This window comes from Crocodylus siamensis, chromosome 15 (genome assembly GCF_052110815.1).
Source record: "Crocodylus siamensis isolate JL-2025a chromosome 15, ASM5211081v1, whole genome shotgun sequence".
NCBI classification, from domain to species: Eukaryota; Metazoa; Chordata; order Crocodylia; family Crocodylidae; genus Crocodylus; species Crocodylus siamensis.
Window position 1 is genome coordinate 54,611,387 of NC_143409.1, and position 18,565 is coordinate 54,629,951.

At 59.5% G+C, this 18,565-nt stretch overlaps 1 protein-coding gene and 1 pseudogene across 5 annotated transcripts; one reads left to right on the plus strand and one right to left on the minus strand.

Annotated features, from left to right (window-relative positions):
• Positions 1-360: 360 nt before the first annotated feature.
• On the plus strand, positions 361-14,676 carry BRD2 (bromodomain containing 2). Of its 5 annotated transcripts, none has more exons than XM_090028707.1 (12): positions 361-598; positions 7,678-7,978; positions 9,214-9,351; positions 9,447-9,588; positions 9,867-10,081; positions 10,240-10,611; positions 10,904-11,032; positions 11,145-11,408; positions 12,172-12,386; positions 12,852-13,162; positions 13,317-13,439; positions 13,538-14,676. In XM_090028707.1, exons 2-12 carry the CDS (start codon positions 7,706-7,708, stop codon positions 13,666-13,668), a joined length of 2,313 nt encoding a protein of 770 aa, XP_089884833.1. In that variant the 5' UTR covers positions 361-598; positions 7,678-7,705; the 3' UTR covers positions 13,669-14,676. The 5 variants fall into 5 exon arrangements, with proteins under 5 accessions (XP_089884833.1, XP_089884832.1, XP_089884830.1 ...); XM_090028706.1 differs by lacking the exon at positions 361-598 and adding an exon at positions 3,421-4,734 and having other exon boundaries at positions 10,243-10,611; XM_090028704.1 differs by lacking the exon at positions 361-598 and adding an exon at positions 3,422-4,734.
• Positions 14,677-16,020: 1,344 nt separating this feature from the next.
• On the minus strand, positions 16,021-16,180 carry LOC149852938 (U2 spliceosomal RNA; annotated as a pseudogene).
• Between the last annotated feature and the right edge of the window lie 2,385 nt (positions 16,181-18,565).

Here is an 18,565-nt window from a genome sequence, read left to right on the forward strand (position 1 = left end):
ATTGCACTGCCCTCCAGGCTCTCCCACGCACTGCACAACCCCCCCCCCCGCGCTAACACTGCACCATTCCTTACCCCTCCCGGGGGCGGGGGGGGGGGGTGCTCTGCAACGGAATCTGAGTGCGCATGCTCCACCCCCCGCGCACATGCGCACGGAGCCCCTGGGGCTAGGCAGGAGCCATGCTGATATTAACCCAATGCAAGAGCGGGGGGGGGGGCAAGGGGGAACTACCCCCCCTCCTTCCCTCCCTTCCCCAAGCAAAACCCAGGGCTTCGGGCGGCAGCAGGGGCAAGCGGCCCCCCATGGATCCTTCCTGGGGCAAATCAGGAGGAAAAAGGAACTGCCCCTCCCCCCCGGGGGGGAGGGAGGAGGGGGGGAAGCATGGATTTTTTGGAAGCAGCAGGGCGTCACGTGACGGTGGGGAGCCAATGAGGGCGCGGGTGACGTCGCTCATGGCTCCCTTTCTGCCCTGGGATGTTTTTTTGCCCCAAACGGGGTGTTTTCGGGGCTGCCCGTCGGATTAGGGGGGCGGGCGGCGTGGAGACGCGAGGCCCGCGGGCCGGGATGGGGGTCGCCCGCTGCCCGAGGGGGCCCGCAGGTGAGTCCTTTGCATTTGACCTTGGGGTGGGGGGGTGGGGGGGAGAAGGGCGGGGGGGACAGCCACGTGAGCGGCGCGGCTGTCAATCACTGGCTTTTCCCCGCCCCCGCGGCCCCATCCAATCGGGGCCGAGGACAGCGTTGATGGACGGGTGCAGAGGGGCAGGTCCCTCACGTGGCTTTCTAGGGCGCTCCCATCTTGTGCCCCCCCGAGAAAAAGGGAGGTGGATTTTTTTGCGGGGGGGGGGGGGAGACCCTGTGAAGAGCCTTTGTAGCTGGTGCCTTGGGGGGTGCATTGGGAGCAGCCATGGCAGGTCTGGGGCAGTTGGTGCGAATTAGCATATTTTAGAATTGGGGACTTTTTTTGGGGGGGAGGAAGGACCCTATTAAGTGCCTTTGTAGCTGTTGCCTTGGGGGTGCATTGGCAGACGTGGGGTAGTTAGTATGAACTAGTGTATCTTAGGATGGGGAGAGATTTTGGGGGGCTTAGGGAGGAAGTGACCCTATTAAGAGCCTTTTTAGCTACTGCCTGGGGGGTCCTTTAAGAACAGCTGTGGTGGGTGTGGGGCAGTTAACCTATTTGATTTAATTAGCATCGTTTATTGCGGGGGCTGGGTTTATAGGGGCAAAACATGCCGGTCTGCAATAACGGGGCAGCTGGGGGGTGGAGAGGGGGTACTGGGATGGAGGGGAGCGGAGCTGTGGGGGGGGATGGTGAGATGTGGGAGTCCCGGGGGGGCAGGAGATGGCAGGGCAGGAGTGGGGCTCGTGCGGGGTATCAGTCCACCAGCAGCAGATGAGGGGTTATTTGAATCAAGTGGGGGCGATTGAAGGAGTGTGATGAGGCAGGGCTGGGGGGTAAGCGTGTCCCTGGATGTGGGGCGCAGTTACTCGGAGGGGTGTTTCACCTTGGGCCCAGGCTCGGGGTTGACCTTGGGTGTTCGCGGTGCCCTGAGGGGCTCGGGCAGGGGGGTCAGAGCCGGGCAACGGGAGGGCGCCGCCTGCGAGAGCTGGGGCTGGCTGGAAAGAGGGTGGAAACGTGAATGTGGGTCAGGTCACCCCAGTTCGGGGGAAGCAGCCAGGGAAGTATGAGGGTCTGGCTGCCTGCGGCTTGCAGGGGGAGGGGGCACTAAATGTGGGTAAGCCCGGAGGCTCATTGACCCCCAGGCCCCTGGCGTGCCCCCCATGCCGGCAGACACCCAGCGCTCGTGTTTCTGGGCCTCCCCCGCGGGGACCCCGTTTCGGGAAAGTGCTGTGTCACGGCTGCGGGAGGGGGCCTGCCCCGCAGCGGGGGTGGGACCACGAAGCCGGACGGGGCCGAGTGACTCATGTGCCTCGCTGGCTCCTGCTCCCCCCGCATGGGGGGAAGGGCGCCGGGGGTGGGGGCATCGCCCGATGGGTTTGGGGCGGTTTTGGGCCCGAGGAGCCGGCACTCGGGCTGGCGAGAGCTTTCACAGCAAAATGGCCGCGGCAGACAGAGCCACAGGGCGTGATCCGCCGCAGTGCGCGCGAACGGAGCGCGCCACCCCCTTCCTCCATGTCTGACACGGCCGCGCTATCCCTCTGTGCCGCGCCCTGGGCCTCTGTCGGGGCGTGGGCCGGAGGAGCGTCCCCTGCACCCCGGGCTTCGGACTGGGCTGTCTCTCCCAGGCAGAGGGGATGAGCGGCGAGGGGGGTGCGGGGGCTGGGCAGCTCATGGGGGGAAAGCAGGGTGAAAACCAGCATGCGCCAGTGCCCCCTCCTCCCCTCCAGTTACCCCGTAATCGTTCCTGTTTCCCCGCCCTCCGGAGAGTTTCGGGAGGAGATTTGCTGCCTTTATTAAAGGGTGCGTGGGGGGGAGCACCCAAGATGGCGGCAGCCTGCACCTTGGAGACAGCCGGACAACAGGGGGGAAAGACACGGCCTCTTTCTAGGCCGAAACCCTTTAACTCTGGCAGTCTCCTTCTCTCTGGGCAACGGCGTGTGCTTTGACATGGGGGGGCTCCCGGGGCTGCTTGCCTCTGCTGTTTGCTTCGAGGTGGTGGGAACAACTGCCCCCTCGAAGCAGGATGCTGCCCCTCGTCAGGGCCAGGGCGGGTTGGGTGTGTTTTGGGGCAGCAGGCTCCAGGCCCGAGAGGCTCCCCATGCTGCGGGCGGCATGCGAGGCGTGCTGGGACCGCGAGGTGGGAGACGTCGAGACAGCGGGGAGATGGGGACGGGGTGCTGCTACTGCTGCCTGCAAGGGCGGCCGGGGGGGCTTGCTTTTGCCAGGAGTTTGGGTGAGGTTGGACGTTTTGGGGGGGTTGGGCATCTCAGCAGGTTCACATGTTTCGGGGGAATTGGGCGTGTGGGCCCTGCGGGCGAGAGGGGTCGGCACGGGGCACCCGTGCGACAGGGCGCGCGGGTTTCGGGGGTGAGATGGGGCCGGAGGGGGCAGGACTGTTGACGTCTGTGCCGCGGGCGAGCCTGGAGAGGGCTTGGCCTGCGCAGGATAGGGCTGGCGTGCGGAGACGGGGCAGTTACCTGCTCTCCCGCTGTCATGGGGGGCAGGCCTGGGGTGGGGGGGATATTTTTTTTGGTGGTTTGTTTCCTGACAAGATGTTGGATGAATGCCCCGTGGTGTGGGGTGAGCTGTGGGGATCTGGGAGTAAGGGGGTGCTGACACCATGCTGCATGGGGGTGGTTCTCTCAGGCAGTTAACTTAGGGGCTGGGGTGCTTGATTTCTGACGGGACTGGGGGGGGTTGCCTTGTTCCTCGGTCTGTGGTTCTGGGGGGGCTCTCCCAGCCTGTGAATAGAGGGGGGTGTTAGATTTGGGGGGCTCGGGTGTTTTGGGGCGGGTGGCACCAGTTTGGGGGGCGGCTGCGTGCGTTTGCAGGGCACGGCAGGGGGCAGGCGCCGGCGGGACGCTCGTCGGGACCAGCGGCTCATTGTCCGCGCTCTGCCCCAGCGCCGCACAAAATGGCGCCTCCCCGCTCTCCCTTCCCCCGCGGGCAGCCTAACAACAACAACCAACTGCCGCTTCCAACCGTCGCCCCCTCCATCGGGCGCCACGTGATCCGGCAGCCAATCAGGCCGCAACTAATGGCAGCGCCGCCCAATGCCGGCGCGCGCCACCGGGGGCCCCGCCGTTGCGAGGGGGGGCGGGGCGTTCCTCGCGATTGACGCGTGGCGCGGCCAATCGCGGCGCCGCACTGCCCGAGCCTCCGCCCAATGAGCGCCGGCTCGGCGGCCGGGTGATGTCAGCGCCGCCCCCAGCCAATCGGCGCCCGGCTGGTGTCTATATAAGGCTGGCCGGAGGCAGGCCGAGAGGCGCCATTTCGCTGGACCGGAGGAAGGAGCTGGTCGAGGCCTGGTCCGTTGCGGGCGGGGGGGCGGACTTAATCCGGATCCATCCTCCGTCGGGTGGCCTCCAGCTCCGCTGCCGTGCTCGCTGGACCCTCCCCGGCCTCCGTAGCGACTGCTGCCCCCGTACCTCAGGCCCCCTCCCGCCCCCTCTTCTCCAAGATGGAGTCCGGCCGGTGATCCCCGTACAATCCAGTGTCATCCGCCTCCCGGGCCGGGGGCATCGGCCCGCCCCGCCGCCTCTGCACACCGAGCAGGCTCCGAGGACTGCGGCGAGCCTTATATTGACCGGATCCCGCTAGGACTGGGGGCCCGGCGGGACGCTGAAGAGGGCCCCCCTCCCCTCTCCTTCCGCCGCCATTTTCGTCGTTCCCATTCAGCCCCTGCGCTGGATGGTGCTGAACTCGCCCCGCTGCTGCCGCCGCTCGCACAGCTGGAGCCTCCTGCCTGCCGCCTCTGCTGCCGCCGCCGGGCCTGGGCCCAGCCCCCGGGCTGTCCCTAGCCTGACGCCTCCCACCCCTGACTGGGAAGGGGAGGGGGTGGCAGCTCGGTCCCCCTCCCCACCCCACCCCCGGGCCTGCTGCAGCCTGCTCCTTGGAGGCGGGGAGGGGGCAATGCCCGGTTCCCCCAGGTGTACTCCATAAGCATGCGCTCCTGAGCACCCCCCACCCCAGCCTGCCCCCTGCATCCTGGGCAAAGTGGGGGGCTCCGACAACCCTGAAGCAGGAGGAGGAGGAGGTGGCCTGTTGGGAGAGCGACCCTGGAAAGCAGCAGTGGCAGCCGGCATGTTGCAGAATGTGAATCCCCAGAACAAGTAGGTACCTGCGCTTCTCCGGGGGGGCTGAATGCGTCTTGGGGGGAGCCTGGGGTGGGGGTTGTTGGGTACTGGGGTGTGCTCACTGGGGGGGCATGCATGGGATTTGCTGGGCCTGGAGCCTATGTGTGTTGCACCTGTATATTGCAATTACATGGCCAACAAGGAGGATGATTTTGGTATTCTTTCTGAAATGTTATTGCCCGCACAATGGATGGGGAGACTCACTGGTTTGCGCTTTGAGTCCAAAACCCTCGATCCAGATGCAGAGGGTTCGTGAAGCAGGGGCTACCCCACTGATGCATTGCTTTGGCCTAGCCTGCCCCAGCAGGGGACCTGCCACTCATCCAGCACCAAGTGGGCCCTGCCAGTGGCATGGGTGATGGGGCTCTTGCTGTTTAACCCTACTGTCTTGCACCAGTTCTTGTAGGGGTCCTCTGACGCGCATGAAGTGGGGTGCTGGTGCCTCCTATTGCCTTGGTAAGGGGACCAGTGCCATGTGCCTCACAGTGTTGTGTTTCCATGTGGTGGATGACTTGATTTTCAGTTGTTTCTGTGCCTTAAACTCAGTTTGGGGGCTGGCCTAGTCATCATACTCTTGGTGCCATGACCTGGTGTGTATTGGAGCAGTTGGGATTGTGCTTGGGGAGTCTGTCCCAGCTGGTTCGGCAGGGGGCCTACCCACCCTGAAGGAGAGGCTCCACGTTACTGCAGTCCTGCTTTATGGCAGCTGCACAGGAGTGGGGCCGGCCCTGGCTTGGGTGGGGAGAGCTTGTGTGCCCAGGCTTGTGGCTGAGGGTGGAGGGCTGCTGTGATGGGTGAGTCAGGCATGTATCTATCAGCCCTGTGTACATGTGGCCAGCCTTTTGGCTTGTCCCTGGATTGCTCTCTGGGGGAACAGGGATGTAGCTTCTGGGTACCAGAGCCTGCAGAGTCACAGTCCAGAAGGGCCAGATAAGACGATGTAGTCTGATTGCCTCCTTGCCCTGGTCCCCTTATTAGCTTGCTGGCTCAGGCAAGGCGCTGCTGAGTTCTGATTTTCAGGTGAGGACTCCTTAGGGACCCAGTGCTGAGCCCAACTCAAGCCCTTGCATCTGTAAGGACATTGGTCTCAATCCTTGGGGGGCAGATCTCTCCCACTGTCTTGGTTTTTTTTGTTTTTTTTCCTCCAGTGGCTTTGTGTCAATGGGAGCTGCCCACGTCCTACTCACTTTTTTCCAGGCCCCAGGGTGGCTGGTTTGTGCTATTGGAGGGTGCTGCCCTGTTGGTTTCAGTGTTGGAAGGTAGCTCAGTCAGGTACCTCCTTTGGATGGGTTGACCTTTGTGTGCCCCACAACCAAGCCCCCTGGCTGAGTATGAAAAGGAAAGTGACGCCTCCCATGCCCTGTGACAGCATGGGAGTTTCCTTCCTGGCAGGCTTGGCCTGCTCAGTTCCTGCTGTCCTTCCCTGCATGGCATCATTGGTATTTGAGATGTGTGTCCTCAGCTGCCTGTTCCCCCCTGCTCCCCCCCACACATGCACAGATGGCCTCATTGTGCCCATGACTGATGCCTGAAAGGAGATGCAGACAGTTGCATAGCCCTGACATGATGGCAGTGGCTGGGAGACCACCCAGAGGTGCGGACCGCCAGGGCAGGCAGGATGTCTGAATCGGTTGGGTGAGAGAAGAGCCCTCTTCTGCTTGCCCCAGAGGCAATCTGTGGCTGCTTAGAGAGAGGTTGTGGGGTGAGTGCTCTGAAAGCGTCTTCTGGGTTTTTTCCTCCTGTTGGCGGTATGTGGGTTACAGGAGGCTTTTTACCCTTTTTGCACTCACAGGGGTTTTCCCCTCTACCTCTCATCAGGTTGCAGTATAGGGCTTCTTGATGACGTAGGGCTTTCCCAATTTTAATAGGGTTCTCAATATCTCCATCCTTGTTTTGATACCTTACTTGTTGCTCTTACCATGATGTGCAAATCTGTCCCTCCTCCACCCAGCTCCTTAGCCAAGGGACTTCAGGGTTCCCATGTTAGGGTGACGTAATATGGGCTCAGAGCTGTTCCCCTGGTTATTCCAAAGCTGTTATTCTTGGACACCATGGCAACCTGATGGTGAGCATGGCCTCTGTTGTCCCTCTGCGTGGGTAGAGGTGGTGGGGATGGGGGTTGCGTTGCTTGAATCCTAGCGCTGGTGATGTTCTCCACCCGCATGTGTTCTTTGACTGTCTTACGGGGCCTTCTGGGCTGGGTAGAAATACACCGGACTTCCAGACAGCTTGTTGTGATCTGGGGGCCCAGCCTTCGCTCAGAAGCATGGGAATGGGAAAATGACCTGGAGAGAATATTCTACATCTCCAGTGCTGGGCCCTGGATGCAGCTTTTCTCAACTCTGAGTGACTGCCCTTTGTTTAAACTGCAGCTGGATCTGTGCCAGAGCATCAGCTCTCAACCAGAGGCACAAGTTCTCAGCTACTCCTGGCATTGGTGTTACACAGAGATCTCTTGGGTCTGGCCTGTTGGCATGGAATTTGTGTGGTTTGTGCTTCCATAGCAACAGGAAGGATTCTGCACTGGGCCCAGTTAACTGGGGCAGCTGGAGTTCATGGCCTCACCCTGGGGATACACGTGATAGAATTCACCTATACCATGGGAACCTGATCCCAGGTGCTTTCTTTTACTTGCCTATTCTTGGATTGCGGTTCTAGTGCCTTAAGGTGAGCGCTGCTGCTTCAGCCTGTACCTGGGAGTGTGTATAGATGGTGTAAGCTTGTGTGTTCTGGTGCGTGCCAGCTTTCCTTTGGGGAAAGGGGCCTTCCAGGCATGCTGTAGGTCTTCCAGGATAGATGTTGAAGGAGGTTCAGAGGCCTCCATTGCTTCTTTCTGTGGACCTTTGTCCGGAGACATCGCTGATAGCAGCTCTGGTCCGGGAGCCACCCCTTTTAACAGTGTCTCTGCTCCCATTTCAGGATTCTGGGGGAGGGCAATACTGGGCTCATGGGCCTGGCAACGGAGTCAACCCCCGGCAAGCGGATCCGCAAGCCGTCGCTGCTCTACGAGGGCTTCGAGAGCCCCACCATGGCATCAGTGCCTGCCTTGCAGGCCCCCCAGGTGAACCCTCCCCCACCGGAGGTGTCGAACCCCAAGAAGCCAGGCAGGGTAACCAACCAGCTTCAGTATCTGCACAAAGTAGTGATGAAGGCCCTGTGGAAGCACCAGTTCGCCTGGCCGTTCCGCCAGCCTGTCGATGCCGTCAAGCTGGGCCTGCCGGTAATGAGCCTTCTGGTCCGGGTGGGGGCATGTGCTATCTCCTGGGAGTGTGTGTGCGTGCGTGTCTGTCTGTCTGTCCCCAGATAGCGTGTAAAGGTATGGGGGTGTAGGACAAAACACCACATAACACTGCTTGTGCTGTCTGATCTACAATGTGGCCTCCAGCTTGAGTCCCAAGGAGAATGCTGTCCCATTCTGGGGTCTCTACCACAGAGACGCAGCTGCAGGTGCCTGGGCTGTGCTGTCCCGCCCTCTCCTGGCCCGTGGTGTTGGCTTAGCTGGCTCTGTTGTGATAGAACCAAGGTTCTCCCTGTCTCTGTATTTGGCCTGCTTGGCTTGTCCTGGGAGCTTCCTTGGCAGAGCTGCCCCTCCCTGATGCCCACTACAAAGGTATGGATGAGGTGATGCAGCCGCTTTAGAGAGAACCTGGACGCTTCCCCACCTAATCTCTTGTGCCCTGAATGCGTTTTGCAGATTCCCATCCATGAATTTGTAGAAGACATCATGTGACCCCAATATTAAACGCCAGCCCCCCGTGCACCTGTGGCGCCCAAGGAGTTAAAGCCCGGAGGTAAATTCCATGTAGGTTTGCTCTTCACATTAGCTCTAGTCTCCCTGATACCTGTCGCACACTTCAGGGACCACAGCCCCAGCTGGTCAGCAGCTGCCCCTGTATCGTAGGCTTCCATTTGCGGAGCTGATCTCTGCTCCTGGGCACTTAGGGCTCCCTCTCAGGCCACAGGGAGTTTCCTTGTATGTGGAGCAGAGCTTTGCAAGCACCCAGGGTGGAGACTGCACCCTTGGAAGCAATTCTGAGCTTGCCATGCTCTGTCTTTTCCCAGGCAACTTCTGTGGGGAATGAGATCTGTATGAGTGAGATCCCCTGTGCGTTTGCTTCCCTGGGATGTAATTCTTGTAGCCCTCTTATGCAGCTGGCTCTCTGCAAGATGCTTGCCTCTTTCTGCATTGGGGTAAACTGTTCCTGGGGAACCCAGGAGTCTTGTCAAGTGGGGGAAAGATGAAGCGAGCCATCTGGTTGTGGGGGCTACTGCCAAAGGCTGTTGTAGTGATGATGGGAATGCCTGAGCTTGACAGGGCTCTGACTGGGCAGGTCAGGTGGCTGGGGCCTGTCTGAGGTGGGAGAGCAGTGGGGGTTCTGGGGTGGGTGGCAGGATCTCTGGTGAGCTCAAGCTGTGTGAATGACCGCCCTGCCCCATGTTCTTCTCTGTTGGCAGGATTATCACAAGATTATCAAGCAGCCCATGGACATGGGGACGATCAAGCGGCGCCTGGAGAACACCTACTATTGGGGGGCAGCAGAGTGCATGCAGGACTTCAACACCATGTTCACCAACTGCTACATCTACAACAAGGTGAGAGTTTCCTCTCCCCAGCAGCTGCCCCCCTCGGCACTGGAGGGAACTCCAGTCCCTCCCGGCCTCCTAACCCACCCTTGGTTCCCTTGCAGCCCACAGATGACATTGTGCTGATGGCCCAGACCCTGGAGAAGATTTTCTTGCAGAAGGTGGCGCAGATGCCTCCCGAGGAACTGGAGATAGTGGTCCCTGTGGCCAAAAACAGCCATAAGAAAGGGGCTTCCCGGGCGGCAGGTACTAGCTATTTTCTTAGTGAGGCTAACAGCGTGGTGCCCTGGAATGGGAGCTAGGAGGTTGCAGCAGCCTGGATTGTGGGTGCAAGTGCATCTCCAAAATGTAGGGGTGACTGTCACCTTGAAAAGCGTGCTATGAGGGCTGCGAGTCAGGACTCCTAGGGTTCTTCTCTTGGGTCTGGGGAGGGAATGGAGTGTAGAGATCTGTGGGCTAAGACGTAATGGGAAGTTGGCAGAACGTTGGTCGATGGTACTAACTGATTTATGCATTCACCCCAGCTCTCTTGGCGGCCGGAGTCACTGCTGCCCAGCAGGTGCCAGCTGTCTCCTCCGTCTCCCACACGTCTGTCTACACCCCGAGCCCTGAGATCCCCACCACTGTTGTCAACATTCCCCATCCATCGGTGATCTCCACGCCACTCCTCAAGTCGCTACACTCCACCACCTCCCAGCCAGTGCTAACCGTGCCTGCTCCCACCCAGCCTGTGGCCAAGGTAAGCTCTTCCTTGGTGCTGGTCAGGTGTGTGGCTGGGGAGCTGGCTGTGGGAAGGAGGTGAGTGGCGGGGGTGGGGGGGAGGTTTGTGGGGAATGCAGAGGTGCCGGCCAGAAACTCGCATCTCTTGCCCATTTGTCATTCCCCCCCATCCCCCAGAAGAAAGGTGTGAAGCGGAAAGCAGACACCACCACCCCAACCACCACTGCCATCATTGCCACTAGTGGGGAGTCCTCCCCCTCGGCAGCTGTGCTGGAAGCCAAGGCAGCCAAGATCCCTGCCCGGCGCGAGAGTGGGCGCCCCATCAAGCCCCCCAAAAAGGACTTGCCTGACTCTCAGCAGCATCAGACATCCAAGAAGGGCAAGCTGACAGAGCAGCTCAAATACTGCAATGGCATCCTCAAGGAGCTTCTGTCCAAGAAGCATGCTGCCTATGCCTGGCCCTTCTACAAGCCTGTTGATGCCTCAGCCCTGGGGCTACATGACTACCACGAGATCATCAAGCACCCCATGGACCTCAGCACCATCAAGGTAGGGGCCAAGGGTGGGATGTGATACCCAGGCAGTAGGAAAATATAGCTTGGAGCCTGCCCCATGAGCCTCACTTCTCTAGGGGACAGCCCAGATGCCTTGCTTGCAAATGGGATGTCGGCTTGGAAGAGGAATCTCTGACTTGCAGGCTGTATGGTTGCATGCTAGCATCGTGTTTAGTGCCTTGGACTGAGAGGTCCAGCAACTCAGGAGCCCATGGGAGGGAGGAGCTGGGGTGGGGGAACGCATCTCTTCCGCAACCCAGCCTCACTCTGTTCCATCTTTGGCGCAGCGGAAGATGGAGAATCGGGATTACCACGACGCGCAGGAGTTTGCTTGCGACGTCCGGTTAATGTTCTCCAACTGCTACAAGTACAACCCCCCTGATCACGATGTGGTGGCCATGGCTCGCAAGCTGCAGGTGAGTGGGGCCAGGGGCAGGCCAAGCCAGTGCAGTACAGTTTCTCCTCCTGGGTGGGCCAGCTGTGCTTTGCTCAGTACCAACCTATCCCTTTCCTTCCCACTTCCTTCAGGATGTCTTCGAGTTCAGCTATGCCAAGATGCCTGACGAGCCACAGGACACCAGTCCCCCATCGGTGTCAGCTCCGCTGTCTGGCACTCTGTCCAAGTCTTCCTCAGATGAGTCCTCCAGTGATGACGACGACGATGATGATGACGATGAGGAGGAGGAGGAGGATGATGATGACGAAAGCAGCAGCGAGAGCTCATCGGGGAGTGAGGAGAGCTCTGATTCGGAGGAGGAGCGGGCCAACCGGCTGGCTGAACTACAGGAGCAGGTGAGGTTGGTCCTGCCCATCTTGTTGGGGCCCAAGATCTAGCATGGAAAACATGAAGTGCATGCAGTCTTGCCCCTGACTCGTCCCCCTGTGTCGCCTGTGGGGAGCGTTCAGCTCCTCTCCAGTCCTGTTCTGTGCTTCAGCCCCGATCCTCTCTGCCTCCCAGGGTTTGGCTGACTTGTCATCTTTGCCTTGGGCTCCCTTCCTGCTGTGGGGCAGTAGGTGGGTGTTTAGGGTCTTGTGTCCTCCCCCTGACATCTTCCTTCCCTTAGGCAGGGGTGGGCGAAATGCAGCCTGCGGGCTGGATGTGACCTGCTAGGCCTTTCTATCTGACCCATGGGGCCCCTAAAATTTAGAAAATTAATATTTATCTGCCCCTGGCTGCCTGTCATGCGGCCTTTGATGGCTTGACAAGACTCAGTAAGCAGGCCCGCTGCCCAAAATAATTGCCTGCCCCTGCCTTAGAGTGGCCAATTGCTACCTGAAGCCCTCATGGGGCTGGGTGACTGGCCATCTACAGTGCCTACCCTGGGCAGCTGTCTCCTCAAGCAGAGGCAGCATAGCTGCCTCCCCAGCTCATCTGGCAGTGCTGGCTCATGCCTGCAGTGTCATGTGGCTGTCTATGAGGCTTCATGGAGCAGCATGGGGTTTGAGGGTGGCAGAACAAGCTGAACCCATATAGACATGGCTGGAATCCAGCATTAGCTACCCCTCCCGCGGTCTGAGCCCCTCCTGTAACCAGCATCTTTTTCTTTTCTTCCAGCTGCGGGCTGTGCATGAGCAGCTAGCCGCCCTGTCGCAGGGCCCTGTCTCCAAGCCCAAGAAGAAACGGGAGAAGAAAAAGAAAAAGAAGTCTGAGAAGCACAAGGGCCGGGCAGGGGATGATGAGGCACGAGCCCGCCAGGCCCAGCTCAAGAAGGCCAAGAAGGCAGGGGGCGGTGGAGGGGCCAGTGGTGCCAGCAGCAGTGGCAGCTCCAAGTGAGTGGGCAGAGGGGAAGGAGCAGGGGGTTTCCATGTCTAGCCTGGCGGGCATGAGCAGCTGTGTGATGACTCCTTTCCCCGTCGGATCGACTGTGGCGAAGACCTTGTGTTGACAAGCCAAATGATGTCTGATGGCTGCCCGCCTGCAACCGCTGTCCTGGGAGCACCCATGGGGGCAACAGGCCCCTCTTGTGGGAGCAGTGGGTCTTGAGCTTAAGGCAACCCCAGGGACTTGCCCCTGTGGCTGGAGTGGGTGTGTGGATGCCTGTAAAGGAGCACGTAGCCCTTCTGAGGCACTGCCTGTCAAAGGGGGGGGGGCACTTGTGCTGACCAGGATTGCTCTGCTGTGCAGCAGCCTCCTAGCTGAGTCCTGGCTGACCCCTTGGGGCAATCTCTTGGCCCCAGGGGCCCAGCAGTACTGGTCAATGGCAGCAAATGACCTCTTCTGTCCTCACCGAACAGGAACTCTAAGAAGGCATCGAAGACGGGGCTCCCAGCACCCCTGTCACTGTATGACTCGGAGGAGGAGGAGGAGAGCAAACCCATGACTTACGACGAGAAGCGCCAGCTCAGCCTGGACATCAACAAGCTGCCGGGCGAGAAGCTGGGGCGCGTGGTACACATCATCCAGTCACGGGAGCCCTCATTGCGTGACTCCAACCCTGAGGAGATTGAGATTGACTTTGAGACTCTCAAACCTTCAACGCTGCGTGAGCTGGAGCGCTATGTGCTGTCCTGCCTGCGCAAGAAGCCGCGCAAGCCCTACAGCGAGAGTGAGTGCATTGTGGGGAGGTGGGTGGCACCTGGGGTGGGCACCTTGTCCCAAGGCCAGCTGGGGGACCTGGAACCGGTGCTGAGGGTTGGGTGCGACTGTGAGGCAGCCAAGCGGTGGGGGAACAGGTCTCTAAATGCCTCCCCCCTTTGCAGCCATGAAGAAGCCGGTGGGAAAGACGAAGGAGGAGCTGGCGCTGGAGAAGAAACGAGAGCTGGAGAAGCGGCTGCAGGATGTGAGCGGCCAACTCAACTCTGCCAAGAAGCCTCCTAAGAAGGGTAAGTGTGGGTGGTTGGGCTGCCTTGGGGGGCGTGGGGAGTGACCTGAGCCCAGCCCCTTGTTCCAGTTCACGGTCCTCCCCATCCTCCCCCCGCAGCCAACGAGAAGCCAGAGTCTGCCCAGCAGGTGGCAGTGTCGCGGCTCAGTGCCAGCAGCTCCAGCTCGGATTCCAGCAGCAGCAGCTCCAGCTCCTCGTCTTCGGACACCAGTGACTCGGACTCTGGCTAGGCTGGCCCGCGCGGCAGTGGCTGTGAGCGCAGCGGCAGTATCACAGCCGGGTGGAGCACAAGCAGGTTCGGAAGAGGCTCTGCGGGACCGGACCCTGTGAACCGTACTGAGGGCCTCCACCTGGCAGGCGGCACCCCCGGGGGCCGGGGAAGGCCTGCTGAGGACCCCCCACCCCACCCCGCACGGACTAGGGGGCTGCCCCGATGTTTACAGTTCAGAGGCTTCTGGGGGTTTACCAGCACGAGCTGCGCTCCCGCTCTGCCCCCCCTCCGGCATGGCTTGCCTTTCCCCCGTTGGGGGAGCGGGCCCTGGGGCGCAGCTCCTACCCCGGCAGGTTTTATTGTTTGTTGTTTTAAGTTTATTTCCTGACTTGCGGGAAAGCTCCTTTCCCAGGTGAAAAGGTTTGTTTGTTTTGTTTTTTTTCTTTTTTTTAATGAGAAAAAATGGTTTGAAAGTCTCAAAAGTTTGGATTTGCTCTTGGGGCAGCTGGACTGACAGACGGACGCCACGCAGGTGCCTCGCCCTTTCTGGACCCCCTGGGACACAGACTCGAGCCCACCCGCTATCACCATCACGGGCATCTTACCCTCCCCCTCCCCCCCCCTCCCCAAGTGCTGGGGGCAGGGGAGCCAGCAGTGTCCTCATTCCCTCGTTTTGTGGAGGTTTTAATTTATTTTAACTGCGTTTGTGCTGGCGCGGGGCCCTGTGGAGATAGGCCCCCTCCCGCCCGGCTTCTCGGACTGTGTGTTGTACATAGCCCCCGAATGCACAATCAAGGCAGCATGTTCCTTATTGCGGGGGGGAGGGGACGGGGAAGGGGGCATCTGTTTTTTATGTTGACTGTATAATTTTTTTTTTTTCTACTTGTTTTTTTTTCTTTCCCCCACCCCTATTCCTCCCCTGCTCCCACCCTGTACTAGACCTTTAGGGCCGTGTTTTCATCTGACTGTATGTTTCCAACCTTTCGATTCTTTAACATGTAAATAAAGAAAATATTATTCGAGTTGATGGGGCCTCTGGGGTGTCTCTGTCCCTCAAAGTGCTGCCTCGGGGGTTACGGTCCTAGCTGCTGGGTTGCCCCCATCCCCTGTCTTCTAGGGAGGAGACAACAACCCAGGAATCCTGGTTCTGCATCTCCTGGCACTTCTAGCAGCAGCTGTGGGCTCTTGCGTCTTATGTTTCTTCCCCATCAGGGTCCCCCCACCTGTATAGTGTTTGACAGGGCTGTTCACCAGCTGCCTCCCTTCCAGGAGGGGTACTTTTATCCCAAATGCCTTTGCTGACATGCTGGGGCCGCACTTCTCTGCATTGGGCACACATTTCTTCCCATGCCAGGCTCGGTTTTGGGGGTCTGGCCTTCCTCAGCGTTCCCTTTGACTGCAAGGACAGTTGGGGGGGTTGGGCATGATGGTCATCAGATCACAGGTTTTCTGACCACCTGTTGAAAAGGGTGTGGGCTTCTTTGCAGGCTCTGTTAAAGATAGGCTGGGCCACGGGACTCTGCCATCCCCTCAACGGGGCCAGAGGGTGGTCAGCCAGGTGGCTGCAGTAAGGAGCCTGGCTTCTATCCCCAGGCCAAAAGGTGATGGTGTGGGGACAGGAGCTAGCTGTGTCATTCACCAGAGGTAGTGACATCACTTCCTCCTTGGCATTTCCCCCCTCCCCTCTGCATGGACTCCATGCAGCTTCCTGCTTCTCTGGTCTGCAGAGCACCTCCTATTGCAGGGAGGCTGGTAAGACAGGCCCAGCTCCGTCCTTCAACCAGGCTCTGGGCCCAGCCATGCTAACCCCTGCTTACGGGGCTGGGGGGAGCACCCACCACCTGTTCTCCTTCCTACCTGGGAAGGACCATGCAGGGGGAATTCAAGCTCTGCTTTTGGGCCTGCTCTACTCTGAGGGCCAGGGTGCAGTCCTAGTGCAAGGGCAGGGGTGGGTCTTGGTGGCATGAAGACAGTCAGAAATAAATGGGAAAGGATCTCTGCAATAGGAAGATGCCTGGGGCTAGGTGCACCCAGCAAGTTGACTGTCCAGTCTCCTGAAGGCTTCCAGGGTAGGCAGTTGCATCACCGCTGGAGGGAGACTGGCTAGGTCCTGTGGCCCTCAGTATCTCATCCCATAAGGCTGCTGCCTTGGTGTGTGGCGGGTGATGTGGCTGTAAGCCAGGAAGGTCCTGCATCTGGCTCCTTGGAGGACTTCGAGGCATGAACCCCACCCGTTGGTTCTGCCACAGCTGTGGGGTTTTCTTCTGCCCCATGAATGTGGGTGTTCAGTCGCAGGGGCCTGTGGTTCCTCATAGCTGCCCCTGGAGGGAGACAGAGACCTGCCAACCCTGCATTTTTTTTCTTTTCCTTTTTTTTTTGCACCGGTCCTGGAAGCACTGTAATACCAGGTCAATGCATGGAGTGGATGGAGCAAGCTCCGGTTCCACCACCCAACACCAAGAAGAATCTGCTCAATATAGACCTCCGATGGAGGACATATCGGAGACAATCACCTGACAGCTGCAAGCTGTCCCTGTGAGCTGAGACCCCCTGCCTGCTGGGCAGGGAGGTCAGCCCTGCCTGCATCCTGCCACCCCCAGCAGCTGGGTGGTAGGGTGGGAGTTTGGCATGGATTGCATGAAGGTAAGCATCCAGGGGGCACTGGGTGGGGGGGGCTTCTAGTCCATCCCTCTGGGGTCTCAAAAGCCCCAGAGCAGGATGGTGGGGTGCTTGGATGTGGTTGGGGAGATGGCACCTGGCACCCAGAGCCTTTCACCTCCTTTAGGGCAGTCCAGGATTCACTACTGGTGAGCCTCGTTGGCCAAGAGCCGTGAGGCCTTTCTTTCCTGGGGGGGCTCTGACTCCAGTCTATGCAAGATGTGGGCATATCGTCCACCCTGGAGGCAATTGGGGAACAAGGGGGTGTTCCCCTTTTGTGGAGGAGTCCTGATTTCCACCCCTGCCACTGCCCCTCCCATCTCCTTTTGCTATAAGGGGTTTTCCTATATTGTTCCTCCCAGATCCTCTGCTCCCAGAAACAGGTCAAGCTGAATCCCAGCCACTAGCCTGGGAGAGAAGGCAGAAGGTGAAGGGCAGTTTTAGGGCAGTGGAGATGAACAGGCCAGTGCAACTTCAGAAAAGAGCAGCGGTCACAGGCCATGAGCCGGTTTCCCTGCTCCACTGGCCAAGAGCTCGTTCTTAAAGCATCCGGCAAGAAATCAGACACTTGAACCTGAACTGTATCGCACTCCCTTGCACCAGGGCAGAGGTGGGAGTCTGGGACAACTGGAGTGTGCAGGGTCTGGGACCTCGCTCCCCACCCTGCAGCAGTGTGTCTGTGTGTTGGCTGGATGCAGGTGCTCCAGCTAATGTTGCCTGATGGATCACATCCCAATAAACCACATACTGTTTGGAGGAATTTTGCTTTGGCTTCGCTTGTTCTTCTCCAGGTAAAATAAACCCCCTGGAGCCATCCTGGGTGTAACACCGATGACTTCAGCTCTGCTCTGGCTCGCGGCCAGGGTACTGGTAAGATCAGGGGGGTTGGGAATAGGGTAGGGACTCTACCTACCCTGCGTAGGATGACCTTATAGGCAGGCCCCGGGAATGGGCTAGGACCTTCTGCCATTGGGCAAGCTGTAATTTGAGCATCCTGCCGGCACCCCTGTCCTTGATTGGGAGACCCACTCCTTGTGGAGTCTTCTCTCTCGCTCTGTTTGCTGGCTTGGCCTGTTTAGCCCAGGAAGCCAGCCAGCTTCTCCCTTTCGCTTCCCCAAACCCTGGCCCTCGCCCAGCATGTGGCCGCATGGGAAGAGGAACCAAAACTTTCTCCACGACGCAGAGAGATGCAGTCAGGCTCCCCGTGATGTCAGTGCAGCGGGCGTGGATTTCTGCCACCCGCTTCCCCAGGGGCTGTGACCCAGCCGTGCGGTGGCAGGGGATAGCAGCCCCCTCCTTCCCTCCGAAAGCCCCCTGTCTTGGTGTTCAAACACCGGCACAGTGAGCAACCATGGGCGGGGGGGAGGTGCTCTGCATTGGAACTTGCACCTGGGGGGCCCCCGATCCCAGCCCATGCCTACTAGTATAACAAGAAGTGACAGCTGGTGGGACAAGATGGCATTCAGTGCAACTTGGCAAAGAAAGAAGGAGAAAGGGCTGTGGCCAGGAGAATTGGCCTCCATGGAGCAGGGGCTATGGCTGGATGAGATTCCTTTAAGAATGGGGTGTAGATGAGCCCTTTCCCACCAGTCATGGCAGGCGGTATGAGACGAAGACAAACAGCACATGGGGATGGATAAAGATAGTGGGGGCTGCTGAGGGTAAATTACTTCGGGGAGGCAGGGTGTATCCTAAAAGGATCTGGGGGCAGGCTCTGACCTCTGCAGCTGGGGGAATCAACATCCCCTCTGGGGTGAGTTTTTTGCCATCCCTCCCCTGTTGCTTCTGCATCTGGCCCAGATTGGAGGTGGGAGCCGGGGGAGATGGGCCCCTGGGCTGGGCATCTCTAGCTCGGATTTCAAGGGGAGTTTCCATTCCTCCTGGAACCCACCTGGCTCTGAAGATGTAGCTTAAACCAATATCGGGGAGCCCCTGACAGCTGCACCTGGGGCAGGGCGTTGGAGAAAAGGCCTGTATCCCACCCAGCCTGCAGCCCGACGTCCGTGATAATCCTAGCATCCCCGGGAGCGGGGGGGACCAGGGGAGCTGACGGCCAGGGCTGCTTTTGGGGGCATAGATGCTCTGGGGTGAGGGCCCTCTCTCACCTTCCCCCGAGGCTGTTTTGCTGGTTGGTATGAAAAGACTTGAACCCAGACCTCCCAGGTGAGCAGCTGAACTAACTCCTGCCTTCGATGTCCGTGCTCTGAATGTGGGATTACTCCCTGCGGAGTGGGGCAGATCCGCCTAGGGTGGAGCCT